This window comes from Centroberyx affinis, unplaced genomic scaffold (genome assembly GCF_046629955.1).
Source record: "Centroberyx affinis isolate AG114_WGS23_722 - 3 ecotype Tasmania unplaced genomic scaffold, CSIRO-AGI_Caff_v1 ptg006553l_1, whole genome shotgun sequence".
NCBI classification, from domain to species: domain Eukaryota; kingdom Metazoa; phylum Chordata; class Actinopteri; order Beryciformes; family Berycidae; genus Centroberyx; species Centroberyx affinis.
In genome coordinates, this window is record NW_027283316.1 from 80,756 (window position 1) to 101,725 (window position 20,970).

The 20,970-nt window shown below is 41.6% G+C and overlaps 1 protein-coding gene across 1 annotated transcript; it reads right to left on the reverse strand.

Moving 5' to 3' along the window:
* Nucleotides 1-1,517: 1,517 nt before the first annotated feature.
* Nucleotides 1,518-19,543, reverse strand: arl10 (ADP-ribosylation factor-like 10). The gene is made up of 4 exons (XM_071512816.1): nucleotides 19,406-19,543; nucleotides 12,716-12,899; nucleotides 5,153-5,328; nucleotides 1,518-1,691 (listed from the first exon to the last, which is right to left on the reverse strand). Exons 1-4 carry the CDS (start codon nucleotides 19,541-19,543, stop codon nucleotides 1,518-1,520), a joined length of 672 nt encoding a protein of 223 aa, XP_071368917.1.
* Nucleotides 19,544-20,970: the final 1,427 nt, after the last annotated feature.

Consider the following 20,970-nt stretch of genomic DNA (forward strand, 5'->3'; position numbering starts at 1 on the left):
CATGCGGTTGCGGCTTTGAGTCACGGACTCCTTCATCCTTCTGTCCTCCTCCTCCTCCTCTTTCCCCTCCTCCTTATTCTCCAGTGAGTAAGATGAGACGAGCTGGAAGAAGAGGGTGAGATGAGCTGGAGGAGGAGGAAGAGGGGGTCCTGGAAAGCCTTTCTCTCTCTCCCCTTCTCCTCTTCCTCTTCTTCTCAGATGAACTGATGCTGGTGGAGGAAAAGGAGGAGGAGAAGATCCTGGAAGGCTTCTCTCTCTCCCTTCATCCTCCTCTATCTTGCCCTCTTTTCCCCTCCTCTCCGGTAAGGGGGAACAGATGAGCTGGTGGAGAAAGAGCAGCTCCATGAAGATATTCCTCCTTCTCCTTTCATCTCCTCCTCTTCCTCACAGACGAGCTGGAGCTGGATGAGGAAGGAGGGAGGAAGAAGTATTTCGAAGAAGGATTTCGTCTGTTTCTCCTCCTCTCCTCCACCTCCATCCCTCTATCCACCGCCTCTTTGTCCTCTAAGGTGAGCTGGAGGAGGAGGAGAAGAAGGGAGGAGGAAGAAGTCTTTGCAAGCTTCCTTCTCTTGTGCCTCCTCTCCCCTTCTTCCATCCCTCTATCCACCGCCTCTTTGTCCTCTATAGTGAGCTGGAGGAGGAGAAGAAGAAGAGAAAGCCTTCCCAAGCGACCCTCTGTTGTGCCTCCTCTCCTCTTCTTCCATCTCTCTATCCACCGCCTTTGTCCTCTAAGGTGAGCTGGAGGAGGAGGAGAAGAAGGGAGGAGGAAGAAGTCTTTGCAAGCTTCCTTCTGTTGTGCCTCCTCTCCCCTTCTTCCATCCCTCTATCCACCGCCTCTTTGTCCTCTATAGTGAGCTGGAGGAGGAGGAGGAGGAGGAGGAGGAGGAAGCCTTCCAAAGCGACCCTCTGTTCTTCCTCCATCTCCTCCGAGGTCTTGGCAAGCTTCCTTCTGTTTCGCCTCCTCTCCTCCACCTCCATCCCTCTATCCACCGCCTCTTTGTCCTCTAAGGTGAGCTGGAGGAGGAGGAGAAGAAGAAGAACAAGAGGAAGCCATCCCAAGAGACCCTCTGTTGTGCCTTCTCTCCTCTTCTTCCATCTCTCTATCCACCGCGTCTTTGTCCTCTGTAGTGAGCTGGAGGAGGAGGAGGAGGAGGAGGAAGCCTTCCAAAGCGACCCTCTGTTCTTCCTCCATCTCCTCCGAGGTCTTGGCAAGCTTCCTTCTGTTTCGCCTCCTCTCCTCCACCTCCATCCCTCTATCCACCGCCTCTTTGTCCTCTAAGGTGAGCTGGAGGAGGAGGAGGAGGAGAAGAAGAAGAAAGAGGAAGCCATCCCAAGAGACCCTCTGTTGTGCCTTCTCTCCTCTTCTTCCATCTCTCTATCCACCGCCTCTTTGTCCTCTATAGTGAGCTGAAGCAGGAGGAGGAGGAGCGACTTCCAAAGCGACCCCCCCCCCTCCTCCTCCTCCTCCCCTCCTCCTCCTCCTCCTCCTCCTCCTCCTCCTCGTCCATGGCAGCAGTTCAGACGAGCTGCAGCAGCAGGTCCTGGAAGGCCTGCAGGCCGTGGTAGGAGTTCCTCAGCGCTCCCTCGGAGCCCAGCTGGGCAGCCAGGAGGAACAGCCTCCGCTCCTCGGCCACAGAGCCCAGGGACAAGGCCTCGTGCAGCTCCGACACGCTCACGGCGTTCGGCTTGTCCTGGGAAGAGCAGAAAAAAACCCAAAACAAAACTGGTTAAATTCAGTTTGGCTCGATCGTAGAAAAGACAGTGACGTCTTCTTCCACCATTTCAGGGTTTCAGTTTTTTGGGAGATGGAGAGCAACTCTAATTTATTTTTTTATTATCTTTATTGCCACATTTAGCTGGACAGTGGATCGCGCAAATTCTGCTGTCCAGTTACTCCTGGGGTTAAACAGATGCATCGTCATCATCATACATTTTCTGAACTTCTATCATTATACCTTTAAAAGATAAAAAAAAAAAAAATCCTACCAAAAATGCTAAAACTAGAACTAAAACTGAATAAAAGTCAAACTAAAGCTAAACTTTGCAAAAATTTGTAAAGCGAGAAAAACAACACTAAAGTACCAAACTCACACTGAAAACTAACTAAAACTTAAGTGAAACTGAAAAATTAAAAAATATATGAAAATAAAAAATAATGTCAAATCCCAAACTATAATAACCCTTACTCACTCCAATGTTTTAACTCCAAGAGCACACATACAGTACGTTTAATAACATGCATATTGATGCACACTTAGAATTTAGGCTTAACCTCTCTTGTTAAAGACCAAACTAACACCAACACCAAGACTAAAGGTAACTAGAAATTTGGAAATAGTTTGCCTTTACCTGCTTTTTGCCTTCAGAATGGCACAAACTTTCTAAAACTAATCATCAAGTTAGATACACTCACTTCATTGTTCACAGTTCAGCAGTAATTGCATGGAAGCCAGCTGACTGTTTTTGATTTATGCTTTCAGATCCATTGATTCCTGCTGCTCTTTTGTTTTTGTTTGGTTCATTTTCTGTCCTTTTTTTGTCCTGAAATGTATTCTGGCATCATGCAGCTCTGTGTAAACATGCAGAGCTCTGCCTGGCAAAACACAACATTATTCTACTTGGGAGTTTCCCTGTTTCAATAAAATCAAATCCATCTGCACGTCAAGAATTTCATTTCAGCAAGCGCTTCACATCCATGCTGTGGACAAAAAGAAAGTGCTTTTCAAAGTTATTGGATATTTGACGTTATCAAGAAAATGTTCCATCTTGAAAAGCTTTACTTATTGGTAAGTAAAGGTAAGACAACCATTATCTTTCATTACACTCCACACAGTCTCATCAAAGGAGAGTGGGAGTCATATTTTCAAAAGGTGGCTGTCTCAGTTGTGATCAAAACACAAAAGCAGATCAAAGACTGAGAGAGCAGCTAATGGCGCCCAGCCCTCCCACACAAACCTTTCAGCCCATGCTGGAGTCAAGGTTAGCTCCGCGTCTCTTTTCCAACACACAGGATGTGATGTACCGCTCCTTTGTGCTGCTCAAACAGGCCGAGTGCCAACGCAGAAGCCCGGCTCGGCAGTCAGAGGAAAGTGGAGGTGGGTGAGAGCGGGTGTCATTATCGTCAGGGTGATCAAAACTGATCCTCCCATGGCAGATAGTTTATTGAATTGGACCCACAGCACCTCCAGAAGGCCCAACACTGGACTGGCCCCATCTTATATCTCTGATTTATTGTCCCAAAACAAACCATCAGAGTGCCTCGGGTTTTCACTGTTGATTTCAGCACCTGTAGTGGTTGATCAATGGCCTTTGGATCCTTTAATCCAGTGGTTCTCAACGTGGGGTCCGGGGACCACCAGGGGTCCTTATGGGGGGTACCAGGGGGTCCCCAGCAGACTTATGAATTGTTAAAATTCAGCATTATAACGTAATCAGAAAATGTAGAAGAATGACTGTTTTGATCATAGTTTCTCTGTTATCTCTCCGCCTACAATACAGACAGTCATGGAATTCTGGACAAAATCACATCTGACAATAGAAATATTATCAGATTTGGGTCCGAGAGACAAAATCTCATCAAATGGGGGTCCGTGGCCCTAATGTGGACTAAATTAGGATCCTTGATATGAAAAAGGTTGAGAATCACTGCTTTAATCATCTTTAATCACGCTATACAGTATAAACTGACTGGACTATATCTGTATATACAGTATATATGTATATTTTTGGGAGAGCAATAAGCACAGATGATGATTTTTCCTTGTCTTTGCGTTTTTCAAGCTGCCTTTTTTGAAGCAATATTACATTTACATGATCTTAACCAAAGTAACTCACAATGACGGCAACATTTAGCTTAAAGCTCCTTGATCGCTAATATCACAAGCAACCCACAGTAGGGAATGAAAGGATCAAAGCTACGGCACACCGACAGTAAGGAGTAAGAAATATTCCTGCTTCCCTGGACGGATCATGTATAATAGAGAAGAGCTGCAGTAGGTGAATCAATAAGAGCTGAGGAGGAAATGTAGAAATGCCTGCTAGCGCTGAAAGACAACACTCTCAACAATGTCAAAGATGTTATATATTGTAAGGCCGCAATGAGTATAAAGTGTGTTAAAATATTGATGTGGATTCGGAGAGTTTATAATTAATGTTGTGTCATCATGCAGTTCCTGAAACTCTGACACACTCAACAGGAGTTTCTCTTTTCTTGTTTTTAACAAGATGAGTTTCTCCTCCATCCTTTGGACATCAAGGCACACCTGACATGAAGCTGTAATCTCACTGGAAGTGCTTTGAAAGGTCAGTGGCAGGGATGAGGACTCGAGACTTGATGCATGAAGAGAGGACTTGAGATTTGACTTTTACTTGTACTTTGATGACTTGAAAAGGTTTCTAAAGTCTTGACTTGAGATCTTGTGTTTGTGTAAATGACTTAGATTGAAAGTGATGAGATTTGTTCCAGCAGACGACTGAATTTAAATTCTGTTTTCTGAATTTGTATGGAATGATTGAATTTATTGAAGTTGAACTCATTGAAATCAATCATCTTCATCATATTGAATAGAAATCAAACTCATGATACTCTTACCAAGTTTTTATCCTATTAAAACCATATTGCATTGAAAAGTCCTAAATATTTAGTTTTCTTTAAGGTATTAAATTGATACTGGACTCTTGAATTGTTCTGACTTGACTTGCTGTTCTACATTTAGACTTGGGACTTGACATTAATGACATGGACTTGACTTGGACTTGACTTGGTAATCTACATTTAGACTTGGGACTTGACATTAATGATATGGACTTGACTTGGTCTTGATTTGGTAATCTACATTTAGACTTGGGTCTTGACGTGAGACTGACTGTGTTGGGTATAGCTGCAGCGCCAGAGTACCTCCAAATAGGTGACGCCCACTTGGAGGTAAGGCCCCGCCCATTTGGAGGCACTCCAGGCTGCAGCTATACATACTCGGAGTGACTTGGGACTCGAGTGAAGTTGACTCGGTCACACCTTTGGTCTTTGAGCAGAGAGCGGTGCCTCTCTCCATTGGAAAACAACGGCTCAGCAGGGCAAAGCCGTTTAACCGGTGCTTCATGTGTACCGGCCTTCACTGTCTTTGTGTGTTAAGAAGAGACAAGGCCGGTTTACCTGCTTGTTTCCCAGCACCACCACAGGCAGCTGAGGGTCGACCCTCAGCAGGCGGTGCAGCTCAGCTTTAGCCAATGGGAGGCGGCGCCTGTCGGAGGAGTCCACCACGTACACCAGGACATGAGTCTTCCTCAGATAGTCCGACCAGTAGCGCCGCAGGTCCTCCCCGCCCCCGACTGCGGCACACAAAACACACAAGCATTCACAATCATCATTATATAATATAGACTTTTTTTGTGATGTATGTTTGATCCTTGAAATTCTCTTTTTTGCTTTCCCACCGCCACAGCAAGGTCAGAGGTCAGAGGTCAGAGGTCACGGTTACTCTGAAGGCAAGGCAAGGCAAGGCAGCTTTATTTGTTTAGCACATTTCATACACTGAGGCAATTAAAGGGCTTTACAGAGTAATAAAAAATACAGTAAAGGTAAAAAATGTACAATTAAAAAGTGCCAAAGAGATCCACAAGATAAAAGACTTAAAAAGTAAACTAGTGCAGTTCAAATCAAGTGAAATCGAAAGATAAAAGAAAAGACGCGTGCAAGAGGATCAGAAAAGTGAAAAGTGCATTAAAAACACATTTAAAAGAAAAAAAACTAACAAAAGAAACAAAAAATGCCCTCAGGGTCCTGCAATGTACTTTGAATAAATTCAACTGTAAGTGTAATTTGAATAAATGTTTCCCCAAAATGGCATTTATTTCTCAGGTGATACATTTTGGTTAATTAAATTAAAAGGAAGTAAATGTTGTATTATGGTGAAAATTCAACCTAAAATCAAATCTGAACATCTTTAGCTGCATTTCTACACAAATCGCCATGTTTCTATAAGTTTACATGGACTGCTGCCATACAGATATGTATACGTAGATACATCTTTTTATGATCAACACGTATACATATACATATACAGACAACACATATTCAGGCATTGTATAATACATTCTTGTATAAGCAGTGCTTCTGTGTATGTACGTAATATTCTGTAAGCTATGTTTGCTGACATTACTGTATCCAATATCCAAATAAACTGATAATTGATTATGTCTATATTGTGACATGGGACTTTGTTTTAAATATTCTAGCCACTGGCCTCTTCTTAAAGAGAACATTGTCCTCAATGTGGCTTCCATGTTTAAATAAAGATGTCATATCAAAGGCAGGACAAATTATTTAACACATGCTCTAATTATAGACTTCAGAGTAAATCTGATGGCCTGAAGCTGCTCTGTTAACCCAAACATCAGTTTTACCACATACATGAGAACTAGTAAGAACACATAGTGCATTCGCCGATACACAGGATGTGATGTAATGTGACTTTATTGATCCACAAACTTTATTAATACCAAACCTTAACCTCCGCCTGGACACCAGAGGAAAGGGAAGGATACTCAAGTGACGCTTTTTCCAAGTTTCAGATAAATCTAAGGCAGTGATTCTCAACGTGGGGTCCGGGGACCACCAGGGGTCCTCGAGGGGGTTCCAGGGGGTCCCCAGCAAATAGATGAAGTGTTAAACTTCACCATTACTATAGAACACAATTAGAGAATGTAGATGAATGACTGTTTTGATCATAGTTTCACTGTTATCTCTCTACCTACAATATAGATAGTCGTGGAATTCTGGACAAAATCATATCTGACAATAAAAATATTCTCAGATTTGGGTCCGAGAGCCAAAATCACATCAAATGGGGGTCCGTGGTCCTAATGTGGACTAAATTAGGGGTTGATATGAAAAAGGTTGAGAATCACTGATCTAAGGCATAAATAAATGAACAAATACATTGATAGATAAAATAAAATATGTTTTTTGGCATTTTCACCATCCTCCTTTTAAACAAATCGCCCGCACATGAATTTTAGATGTGGGCCGGAGCGAATGAAACCAGCAGTCTGGTTTCCACCGTGGGATGAAACAGTGTGAGACGGCGCTTAGCCATTATTTATATCCACTCCATTTCCCCCCCGCAGGAAAATTGGTGTGATTCATTTTTTACGTCTTGTTGCCTCAAGACACGATATGTCAGCGAGGCTCTGAGCATCAAATAACTGTGCGCCGCTTCGGCCCTCATGTTTTAAACATCAGGAGTCGGTGCTGCTGGGGGGGGGGGGGGGGGGGGGGGGGATACCATCCACCTTGTTAACACAGCTTATGACATGCATCTGCCTTATTTTGTGGAGTGAATGACTGTAGGGCTGCAACTAACGATTATTTTCATTGTCGATTATTTTCTCGATTAATCGATTAGTTGTTTGGTCTATAAAATGTCATAAAATGGTGAAAAATGTGGATCAGTGTTTCCCAAAGCCCAAGATGACGTCCTCAAATGTCTTGTTTTGTCCACAACCCAAAGATATTCAGTTTACTGTCATAGAGGAGTAAAGAAACCAGAAAATATTCACATTTAAGAAGCTGGAATCAGAGAATTTTGAGTAGTAGTTGACAACTAATCAATTAATCGTTGCAGCTCTAAATGATTGATTAGTTGATTGATCGTTTGATGGATTGATTGATTTTGGTTTAAAAGGACAAGAAGCATCATAACATGTGGTCTACCCCAGAGAACAGCATGTCCATCGTTTATCGTCTTTCAGTGGAATCATATTGTGATGTTATGGTGATTTTGGGATATCGTGACGCACAATTCTGCTGTTTAAATTGATGATTACAAGCAAATTTTATTGTAAAACTCTGACAAAATGAGGTATGGTAAGAATATCAGTTGAAAATTTCTGGGTTTTTTTTTTTTACATCAAACACTAGCATTCAGTTCAATGGGATGAACATTCATTTGATTATTTAACATGTGATTTTGCATAAGTGAGCCATATCATGATAGTATATATCGATATCGCAAAAGAAATTTGATTATCGTGATATTGCTTTCAACCATATCGCCCAGCACTATTTATTCCCAACATGGTCCTCAATGACAAAAAAAAAAAATCACACAGAATATCAACAAAATGTATAAACTACAAAGTCACAGGACAAATTCATTCAGTTATTCTCTTCAATGCTGGGCAAAGTTTCAATAGAACAAAGCTTTATTTTCTACCTTCCCACTATCCGCACAAACTGACCTCCTACTATAATGAGTAATCCTGCTCAGCGGGCAGATGAATGTTAATTCACACTCCGACCGGTATGACTTCAAGTCCTCACCGCCTCCGACTTCAGCTCAGCGCAGCAAGTGTTCATTACCACTGAGCCTAATAGGGAATGTTGCTAGGAGACCGGGCAGCGGTGCAGGTTTTGCTGAGGTGACGCGGCAGAAATAAACACCTGTGTATTTAGTGTGGTGAGTAGAGTGTACTGAGTGTAATCCCTGATGGAGCTATGGAAAAGAGAAAGGCTTACTTGCTGCATATCCTTTTATTGGTGGCAAAAAAAAAAGATAACTTTATCTTGGCTCAAACCACGGCCACCCACCTTACATCAATGGCAAGATAGGTTAATGAAAGTGTACTCAATGGAAAAAATAACAGCAAAACTCAGACATGTTTTCAAACCGATGGGCTCCTGTAATTGCTTATTTTAGATTACCAATGTGATAAGAAGCTGTACTGATTTAAATGTGAATTTGGCCAAGATTAACATATGTTTCTTTTAGGTACTTTTCTTTCATTTATTTCTGTATTTATTTATTTTTTATTTTTATTTGGAGTCTCCTCTCTATGTGGATGCACATGACGCCATGACTTATAATTTTTATGTATGTTTGCCGAACTGTGAATAGTTCCCCTTAATTTTTTTTTTTTTTTTTTTTTTTTTTGTATTTCATGTTGTTTTTGTTTTAATTTCCTGACAAAGCAGCTGTGTACAATTCAAATGTGCAATAAGCAGAAATAAGCACTTTGTTCAAAAGAGTGCACTGAGTGGACGTGATGTTCGGCGGTGGTGAGTGCCTCTCTCTCTCTACAGCTGCAGGTAGACAGCCAAGTGGCCTCTTTATTAGCTATACCTCGCCATTTACGCAAAACGGCAGTGAATCAGCAGGAGAAGTGGCTGTGAGCCGGTAGGAGCGTGCAGACAGGCTTCGAGAGGTTCAGCTACCGTTTGGCTAAATGTTAGAAAGGGCAAGATGGGTGATTTAGGCGAGTTTGAATGTGGTGTCGCTGGTGCCAGCATCTCAGAGACGTCCCACCTGCTGAGATTTCTGCGCACAATTAAGCAATATCACACAAGAGGGAGTGCTGTTATACTGTATATCTGAGATAAGTTACGCTGTGCTGAGTACACAATTATACCTGTAAGTAAGCATTTCACTGCACATTATGCATGCCTGTATTACCGACCGGGCAAATTTCTAAATGGTCTCAAAGCTTAAAAATCCTTCTCTATCTCATCTGCTTCTCTTCATCTCCATCTCCTCCTTTGTGTTCAGCAGAGATTTAATAAGGGAGATCAATAAAGGGATAATGGCCTTTACCTGGATTCACCCCATTAGTGTTCTTCATGAAAAGAGTAAGTGCCCCTAATGTTTTGAACAGTCGGTGTGTGTCTTGCACCGCGTGTTTGTGTGTGTTCCTGCATGTGTGTGTTGTGTTATGTGTGTATTATGAAACTCTGTGTAAGTCATCGATATGTCTCTGCATCAATGTCACTAATACAAAGACTGGGACAATTATTGCACTTGGCAATTAAAGTATTGAGTTCCTCTTCTTTTCAGAAACTTGCAGAGAAAAGGATGCTTTATGCTCACCAAACTCTAGTGTTCGAACATGCATAAATCAGCAACTGAGGGGGACACAATCTTTCAAATACATCCATAGAAACTAATTCTGAGGTTGAGTGCAGCAGTCTTGCGGTGTCTGGCTGAATAACGAGTGTTGGCAAGTCACTTGTGTTATTTTTAGTGCACTGACTGCAAAGCATGGCGCAGTGTTGTTGCAATCATTGGAAACAACTTTGTTTTCTGAGCAACTCCGCTCTGTACATAGCAACGCAACATAATTGGACCCACCGCTGTATGATCAGGCTCCACATGAATTTAAGTAAAATTAACATTCAGGAAAAAAAATTAAAAGTTTTAGAAGCAATTTCTAACGTTCTCTGCAGAAGTTTTAAAGGATAAGCCCGGTGATTTTTAATGCATTTCTTACCATCAACAAATCCTATGAAAATAACAAAATCAGCAATGATTTTGTTTTGCCAACAAGTCTCGTCCATGTAGCTGATGCCCAATGCAGCCATGTCCCAGCAGCCATAGAACTCCATTGTATTAAAAAAATGATTAAAAACACGTCACAGAGCCATGCCGTTGCTCTGGGCAACATATTTCATCATCACGATGCACCGGGCCGGCCGACTTTTTCCTCAAACAACTTAATAAGCCAGCTGTAAACACTTTGCGGTCTCAGGAAAGTAGTTCCGTAGCACTGAAAATAGTCCCCGGTGTAATGAAGAATTTGTTTCCATTTGAATTTGATTTGGTAATAACTACAACAGCCTGACTTTTCGTGGTAACAGTTAGCGATTTTTAAAATGTAAACTATGTCTTTGTGAGCTGTATTTCAAGGTTTTTAGCTTACAATTGGAGCCAATGACTTCCGGGTTGACGGCTAAAAACGGTACGTGGGAAGTCAGAAAGTAACGAGAGGAGAGCAAACGCATCGTTGATTTTGTTCTTTTCATAGGATTTGTTGACGCAGGGTATATGCAGGAATCCTGAAGTTAAATTCAATACCTTTTAAGACCTTTTTTAAGACCTTTTCAATATATTTTAAGACCTCAACGCCACTTCGAGCTGTAACCGGTTACATCAGCGACACACCTTTAACTTACATTTACTATACATTGATTTTGAGATTGCAAAACTAAACAGTCTTAGTTTGCGATAACTTCTATGGAGCACTGTATCAATACAACAGAATTCAGATAGGCCGCCCGGTGCACAAGAGAGCGTCTCTTAACTTCCGGGTTATGCAATACTGTTTCCGGTTGTAGTTTGTTGTAGTTGTGAGGAGCAAAATAAATAAATTCACGCAAACTTTTAGCACACAAACTCTTTGGACAAATAGGCTATTCACATTGAAAAAATAGCTACAAAATTTAATACCTCATAAAATGGCGATTAAGACTTTTTAATACTTTTTAAGGGCCTTAATTTTCACTAAATTGATTTATTACCTTTTAATACTTTTTAAGACCCCGCGGACACCCTGTGACGGTAAACAATGCATTAAAAAACACCGGCCTTATCCTTTAAGTTTCAAGGTCAGTGATACACTGATGCTGAACGAAACCGATGGAAGTTTCTCCTCAGTGACTGAGCAATTTCACTTTCTCTAATTGAAAAGCATGATCGCCTTTACACACTCACATCAACACACACCCTCCAACTCACTACCACATTATCACTTCTTGCATGATTTCATTTCCTGCATCAGGACTATTTTAAATCATTTTATTCCCCTTACTTGTCTTCTTGTGCATTTTGTTGGTGTTCTACCTTTTTCCACTATGTGGGTTTCTGTGATTTGGACACCAATTCAACTGTTATCCATTGTGTTATCAATTGTGTTTTTCAATTTGTCACTGTGTCACTGTGTTTTTCAATTTGTTTTATGTTTTCTATGTTTTATCACTGTGCAAATTAAACAAATACTGCTTGCTACAAGGATGGGGATAAAATCACTGAGGGAGACATTTACAATGTTAGCTTGTGATTTGCAGCTGATGGGCGATGTGCCCAAAAGTTCAGCTGCAGCCAACCTTGCTGCACTGACAAATGAAGTAGTGAGGAAACCTGAATCGACCTGGTGGTAGAAAGTGAACGGACTTCTGCTGACTTCCTTCTCAAGTTGCTGGTTGTGTGTATGCATGGTTGCCCGGGTTTGTTTTCTTTGGTCTGAAACATGATGGAAAAATCGACTTTGCTGCATTTTTGTATTTGGTTCACGCTGTCCAATTACAAGCAAACCAGGGCTTGTAAACAAAAGTCACATATCTCAAAGTAGCTTTTTATTGGAGAGTTTTGGTGACCTGTCAAGCAAGCTGTGTCTGATAGACTTGTCTGTCTCTTCTTCTCTGGTGTTCCTACCAGGTAAGAACACATGAAGAAATAGCTGAATGTGAGCATCAGTCCAGACTGTGGTTTGCCTTCTTTCTAAGCATGAGGAACTGCTGGCTATCAGATATCAACATCTGTCACCTTATACCCACAAACCCTTATGTTTTGGTGTCATTTCCTGTATTTAGTTTGGATTACATTCTCACTCTCAATAAACCACACTGCAGTTCTCTTCTTAGAGGACTGAGACTGGCATTTTTAGGTGTCTACGAGCAGTTATTGATGTCACCCGACTTCAAATGCCATTGTTCTTACAAACCAACTGAACTAAAAGAGTAAATATTTCAAACTCCAAATAAACCACTCCAAATATTCTTGGATTGCCCTCAGATTGTACTAACATAGTGGTTGCAGTTGGCAGATAATCAGCTAACATCTCATCTTTCCAACCAGTCTCTGTATGCGATCTGATAAAACATAAATGGCTTCAGGACTCCACAAAGAGTCAGCGGCGTCTGATTTTCGAATGATTAAAGGAGTCTTACTCTCAAGGAAGTCGAGCTGGCAGGCGGGGGCGCTGAGGCTCATGAAGTTGAAGCCGCGGGTGGGCCGGCAGCGGCCCCTCCTCCCCGCCGGCTCGCCGGGCGTCAGGCCCTGTAGCATGCTGCTCTTCCCGGCCCCGTCCAGACCGAGGACCAGGACTTGGCGCTTCCCCCGCTCCTCCTCCTCCTGCAGCCAGACGACAGAGAGGTTCAGTTAGATCTCCAGAAATATCAGAAATGTAAACTGTGGGCAAAAATGGAAGAATTCCTGTTCATTCATTAATGTTTAAATTGGGATTTTTTTGGTCAGTTTTAAGAGGGGTAGCGGGTAAAGGGTGAATAGTTTGATGCTATGACACATTGCATTGACCACGCTGACATGCTGTTGAATCAGAACACATTGGTTTTGGGACTTTCAGGCGATGTAACACAACCTGTCGGCCATATTGGAGGTCCTCGGCTCTTGGGCGGAACATCTGGTTACATTTCTCAACGAATGACTTAAGAGTCTCAACTGAATTCAACAGATATGCTGTTTTGACTAGGACCTGAATTTAACACAGTTAGCTAGCTATCTAGCGAGCTAATTTAGCAAAGCAACTGATGTTAATGTTAACATGAAACTACTAGCCACTGCTAACACTAGCTTCTACTAGATACGTTAGTGTGCAAATTAAATAACAGCAGGACAGTGATAGTTAGCTGAGCAGATATGGTTAGCTAGCTAACAAGCTGACATTATCTAAACCTTAAATTGATAAGATGTATCAGTGGCAAATTAAGTGTTAAGCTTAACTCAGCTGACTCTTTTCAAGCTACAACTTGTGCTTCAAATGGAGTAGTGACAGATAGGCTTGGACTAAACAGTTTCCTGTGTCACAGTAACCTAAATTTAGAACCAAATCTATCTTATCAGACTATTCACTTTTACTGATAACATTATTGAAAGAACCTACAGCCACACCCCGACAATCTTTTTCAGGTATCTCTAGTAGTTGTTATATATTTAGACATTATTTGCACACAGCCAATTCTCCACTGACCTCCAGGACGGTTGGTTGAGCCTGGTAGCACAACTGCAAAAAAACTTACATTTTACATTTAGCTAATGGTAGGATAAGTGTTAATCCCTAGATCTCTAAAACTACAAGCAATCAATGCTAAGGAGTGCAAAGATCAGCCTGCCCAGGTAATATTTCTGTTGGGTTGGGTGTGTGTGTGTGTGTGTGTGTGTGTATGTGTGTGTGTGTGTGTGTGTGTGTGTGTGTGTGTGTGTGTCTGATTTCCCTTCCCTTAGAGAGCTTGCTATTCTTGTGTGTTTTTGGGTGACCACATCCTTGAGACATGTACACACATTACACAGGTGTATAAAAAAAATTAACATGCACTCACACACACATTAACACACAGGAAATACATTCCATTCAGTCTAGAAGTCTAATTCCAATCATATGAAAATAGTGATACAAAATGATTGATGGTACAAAATGTACCCAAATCCTGGTACTTCTTAAAGGTTAGTATGCACATTAAGTTCTTGGCTGACACTTTTACAGAGTGGATAATCCAAACTGCATGTATTAGGGACTTGGGAAATGGACTCTTGGTGTACAAAAGGTATCTCATAATGTTCAGGAATACTGATCAGTGATAAAAAAAAAAAATCCTCCAGTGATAAAAAAAAAAACCCTCCTCAGCTGCATGCGATTTTGCATCAACAAAAGACAGCGCAGAGCAGCAGCCCTCATCCCTTTTCTTTGGCATCACAGCTTTATTCGACGGTACAAAGGTGAGATTCCCAGGGAAGACTGGAGAGAAAGAGACTGACAGACAACAAAGGTCAGGAGCCACATTCAAACCTGCAGCGTTGTAAATATTCTGTGTGAGCGCTTTACGCTTGTGAAACACCGGGGCGCCGCAATCCTTCTGACAATCCTCCGCATGTCAGTCATCTCCTTTTAAGAGTCACACAAGGTTGGTCTTTATTCATACCATGTGCACAAGTGCAGCCGCCGTCCTTTGGAGGTTAATTAGCAATTCATATCAGCCCTTTAACAGGGGGGAGAGGGATGTGAAGGGATTGTTGCATCAGGGTTTGCTCGCCTATTGAAAAAATGTCAACCTCCGCTTCGCTTTGTCGATGAGCAAGGCCGAATGACGAGTTTAGTTGTTTTAAAAAAAAAAATCCCACTCCCAGGATCAGTTCCAAGGACTCTTATTTGAATATTTAGTTAAGTTCAGTTCTTTATTGTCCCACAGGGGGAAATTCATTTTGCAGCAAGGCACGATAAAAACAATAAGAACACAATGCCACGTAGTGCAGTACAAATACAGACAAATCCATATAATAGAGTCCTTAAAACAAAATAAAGTGCTAAAGTGTGCAAAAACGCAGAAGTAGAAACTGCAACATTTACATTGTCTGCAAATTAACCAAGGAAAATATATATCTATTTATATATATATTTATGCGATACTATATAAAAACTGCACTGTAATTGCCCTATAATTGTTTATGGAGGAAGCCAAGTGATGATATTTTGATTTTTTTATGGCAGTAGGGTTAATCATTGATCACTGCTGAATAAATGCAGAGGATGTAAAAAAAAAAGCCTTCCGGTGAATGCATTGGGAGTACAGTACTATGAGTGTTTTCATTTTTAGCATTTACTCAAGTAGAAGTACTGTTACTTTGCTGATATTCTGCTTAAGTAGAAGTAAAATTACTGGTGTAAGAATGTAAAAACATTTAAAATGTCCTCAGAGTAAAAGTTACTGAGTGACTTTTTAGGAAAGAGAACGTTGTCCGCTGTGAACTTTTCCATGTGATTCTAAAAGGAGAGAGGACAGAGTTCAGACTAGATTCTTTTAACTGGAAACGTTAGAAATTACAAAATAAAGCGCAGAAGTGTGGGAACCAAACCCCAAAGCCCCCACAGTGTTTAGAGCCTCTCTCTCTCCACAGAGGAGAGAGAGAGAGTTTTCCCTCTTCTCAGGGCTTAACGTATCAGTGTGGACTTTGGGCTTGTGGTCAGCTCCTGCATACTTCCCCTCCTTTCCTTCAGACGTCTGACTGGATCTTGCCCTGTTCCAACATTACATGGAGATTTTGTTTTAGAATCTAATCAAATCTAATCCATTTTTACCAGTCCAAACATTCCATACTGTGTTGTTTTTTTTTAAAGTTCAAAAGTTTGGATGTTTTTCATTCTCTTAAAGCCATTTTGATCTAAAGGCTTTTGCTTAAATGCTTGAAATTATATTCTTAGACAAATATAAATAGTGAAGTTGATCCTATGTATGAATTTCTTTCCGAAGCCTTTTTGCCTTTCCATCAAGGCAAAGGGCGGCTATTTTAATAATCTAAAATATAAGATAGTTTTGATTTTTTTTAACACTTTTTTGGTCACTGCATAATTCCATTTGTGTTATTTCATAGTTTTGACGTCTTTACTGTTATTCTAAAATGTGGAAAATAGTAAAAATAAAGTGTGTGTGTCAAAACTTTTAGTGTATATCTTAAGCATGTTTCTGCTTAAGATATAGATCAGACATTTCTCATGTTATGCCAATGCACCAGCCATTTATCTCATGCACTCTTTGTCAGTTCAGACACACTTTTTACACGTGGACATTCTTTATCGTAAACACTATTCAGATGTTTCTCATGAAATAATAAAGTGATACTGTATTGATCCGCAGAAGGAAAATTCTCCTTTTGCTTGCCCTCTGGATCACACAGGTATTTAACATCTTGCTCAAGGACACTCCAGCAGGGCGGAAGGCGTGCCGACACACGGGGGGTTGGGGGGTTGGGGGGGTGGGGGGGTTTGAACCTGCATCGCCCGGCACCCCACTGTTACCGTCAAAGCCGAAGCGCTAAAACCAGTTAGTCTGCGGCGCTGGATATCAAAGCCTGGTGGGATATTCTATGTGGGAAAGAAGACCAGCTGGGAGAATCAGAGTTGTTGGAAGTTGGATCTACCTGCAAGGTGCCCTTCAGCAACTCACTGAACCTCCGGCTCCTCCAGCGGAGCCGCTCAGTGGGTTTAAAAGGAAAATCCACCTTCAGATTCTGTCAGATATCTTCAGTCTGTGAGGTTCAATGTGCTCCAGGAGATATTTTGTGATGAACTGTTGTATTTTTTTGTTTCTTTTTCGTTGCGCCCACTTTCTTTCAGTCTGCCTCGCTATACATCAACTTCACTTGGTGAGCGAGAACGAGCGTGAGACTTGTTGCATTCAGCTGTCGGTAGGTGAAGGGAGCGATGATGATGAGCAATAGCACAGTAAGAGCAAAGAGAGCGAAAGGTTATTCCAGTCGAGAAAAAGCGTCTGAACCTGTCTCACTGCTGCATTGCATTCTGGTCTCTCTCCTGCTCCTGTGGGTGGAGAAACTGGTCTCTCTCCTCTTCTACGATGGATTTCTCCCTGTATGATTGCTGAACGTCTCTCGGTGCAAAATGGCGGCTCTAGAAAGAAGAAGCCCTCGCTCTTTGATTCTGAGGGACTGACACCAAAACCCGACGTTTACCGCTGATGTTTTAGATCCCAAAACATTTTCTGATGTCAGACTCCATTGTAGCTGCTGGAAACATCTCAACATGATATCACATAATCTACATTTGGCCAGTTAACCACAGGAATGAGAAAAATACACCAGCAAACAACAAAATAGAAATGCAAGGTACATTGCCAATAGCTGTTTGTTTAACAGCGTTAAGGCGGTCTAGTGTGGGTTTTTATTTAAGACCGCTGACATTGAACGGCTCCCGGTGGAGAGTTTGTAAAGAAAATCCTTCCTCTGCTTCCAGACTTTATTTCTTATTACCTCCGCCAAGGAGATTATGTTTTCAGTGCTGTTTGTTTGTTTGTTTGTCTGTTAGCAGGATTACGGAAAAACTACTGGCCCGATTTTCATGAAACTTGGTGGAAGGGTGTAGCATCGGCCAAGGAAGAACCCATTCAATTTCAATGGAGCGGATCCGGATCCGACTCACGAACAAGCAATAATAGCACGAACCTTGGCGGAGGTCTGCGCGCTCCGAGTGCCCTTCTGGTTCTAGCACAGTGGTTCTCAACATGGGGTCCGGGGACCACCAGGGGTCCTTGAGGGAGTTCCAGGGAGTCGCCAGCAAATTGATGAGTTGTTGTTAAACTTCACCATTATTTCATTTTTTTTAGAGAATGTAGAAGAATGACTGTTTTAATCATACCTACAATACAGATAATCATGAGATTCTGGACAAAATCATCTCTAACAATAAAAATATAGTCAGATTTGGGTCAGAGGGAAAGAATCTCATCAAACGGGGGTCTGTGGCTCTAATGTGGACTAAATTAGGGGTCCTTCCTTGATATGAAAAAGGTTCAGAGTATCACTGCTGTAGCACCTCTGTCACAGGAATGTCGTCTCGGCTCTGTGGCTCTGACCTTTGACCGCCTTACTGCTGGCTGCTTGTAATGCTGACATAAGAGCTGATTGTCACTCTGGGTAAAGGAATCACCAACGGCCTAGGATGTAAATGTGATGTAAGCATGTGTAGCCACTTGCCGCTTGGAAATAAACAGTTAGTCAGCTTCCCCCGGTAACAAAAGGTTTAAAATTCCTGCGTTTCGAGGCGAAAGACAGTTGTGATTTGTCTCCCGGGCTGAAAGTGTTTCAGTCGGTGTTGCAGCGAGCCAGCAGCAGACAGACAACATTATCCTCTGAAGACAGGCTGAACAAGATAAAGCAGGCTAAGCCCATTACAGACTGCTGCTGATTGAATCTGGGAAACAAGATTAGACAAATACAGATGGATTGTATTGAGAGATCCAGGCTGCGCTGCTGCTGCTGCTGCGTTAATCGTTCATTAAGGCAGCTTGATTTTTCTGTTTTGTTTTGTTTCTGATCTGGACGCTAAAATCCAATCCAATCTTCTGATGGAACTGTTCTGCATTGTCGTATTATCGCTATTATTTAGAAATGGAAATTACAAATCTTTTGAAGGTTCTGGAAAGGTTCCATTTTATCATCATCACCATCATCTTCATTATCATCCTCATCCTCTCCATTATCATTATAATCTTCTTTTTCATCAACATCATAATCATCTTCACCACCATCATCTTCATCCTCTCCATCATCATCATCACAGTCTTCTTTTTTATCAACATTATGATCATCCTCATCCTCACCATCTTCTTCATCACCACCGTCATCATTATATTACATCTTTTTTTATCATCATCACCACCATCATTATCATCATCTTCATCATCCCCACTATCATCCCAAACATCATCATCATCATCAACATCATCGCAACCATCATCATCATTATCATCATCTTCTTCATCACCATCATCATCACCATTACCATCTAATTCTTCTTCATCACCCCCATTGCTAAATCTTTTTCTTAATCATCACCACCATCATCATCATCAACATCATCTTCTTCATCAACATCATCACCACCATTATCACCTTATTCTTCATCATCATCATCATCATCATCATCGTCATCATCACCATCATCATCATAATTCATCACTAATCTCCTGACTCAGTGTTATAAACCTTCAGTCAGTCTGTCAGGTTTAAAAAAGAGTCATTATCTGCTGTGTGTCTAGACATTGAAGATCTGAGCTGCTCGTCCAACTTGAACACTTGAGAAAAAAAAAAAAAGAAAACACGCCGCGTCTCACCTCGTTGATCGTGCAGTATTCCGCCTCGGGGGACCATACCCGCCGCTTGTAGAAGTAATTCAAGGCGATGAAGAGCGCGGAGCCGAGCGCAGCCACCGCGGCGGTCAGGGCGATGGAGATGTGCCGGAGGAGAACCATGTGTGGACCGCGCTGCTCGGCGACTGTTACCGGGACCGGGGCGTCTCTCTCCCCCGGGAAACACTTCTTCCTGGACGCCGACAGTGTTGTGACTTGACTGCCGCTTCCTCCTCCTCCTTCTTCTTCTTCTTCTTCTGCTTCTTCTTCTTCTTCTGCTGCCGCTGCTGTGTGCGTATGTGCGCTCTCCAGGCTGGACAGCCTGCATGTGACCAGCTCTCTCCGGTTGTTTTCGTCTAATAAAACGCGCAAGAGAAAAACGCTGCGTTTAGGTGCTGCTCGTAAACTGTCAATTCCGCGTTCCTCAAATCGGAAGTATTCGAGTGCTTTAGGGAGGAGAAAGCAAAACCCTAGACCAGTGGTTCTCAGCCTTTTTCATATCAAGGATCCCTAATTTAGTCCATATTAGAGCCACGGACCCCCATTTGATGAGATTTTGACTCTCAGACCCAAATCTGAGAATATTTTTATTGTTAGATATGATTTTGTCCAGAATTCCATGACTATCTGTATTGTAGGCAGAGAGATAACAGAGAAACTATGATCAAAACAGTCATTCTTCTACATTCTCTAATTGTTCTTGTAAATGAAATAATTTTATTTACCTTTATTTATTCAAGGTGGTCAATTGAGAGCAGATGCCCTCTTTTACAATGACGCCCTGATACAATACATCGATAATGTAGTTTAACAATTCATCAATTTGCTGGGGACCCCCTGGATTGCCCTCAAGGACCCCTGTTGGCTCCGGACCGCACGTTGAGAACCACTGCCCTAGACTCTGACAATGATTAACTTTATCCATTAAGTCCTGATAGTAAACGTGTCTAGTGCTTTTTAAAATAGCTAGAGTTTGCAAAGTGCTTTGGCAATCAAATATAAGCAGCCTAAACACCATGCTCAAGCTCAGACAAGAAGGCATCATATATTTTTAAAAATAAAGGAAAAAAAGATAAGAATAGAGGGTGAAAAAAATATAACAGAGATAAATAGCTGAGTCCTTGTGTCTAAAGAACACTGGTCACCAGTCTTGGTCAAAACAGTCTACTGGGTCTTTTGCTGCTTTCAAATGTTCCTTAAGTAACCGAGACTCTGACATGCAGGAGGTGGCCCAGTTTCATATTAACTCATATTAAAACAGCTGGTAACACTTTACAATAAGGGTACATTAATTAACACATCAGTTAACTGTTAATGAAGGGTTCGTTAATGCTTATTAAGCATTATAACCCTTAATTAACAGTTAACTAATGTGTCTGGTAATCATTTACTAATGGTGTTCATGTTAACTAAGTTATTAATTTATACATTATTTAACAGTCATCTTTATAGTTAAATCTTTAATTTTAAGCCACCTGGAATATTGCTCACCTGTATGGTCATCTGCATCAAAAAGTGTATTGAGGAAACTACAAATTGCCCAGAACAGA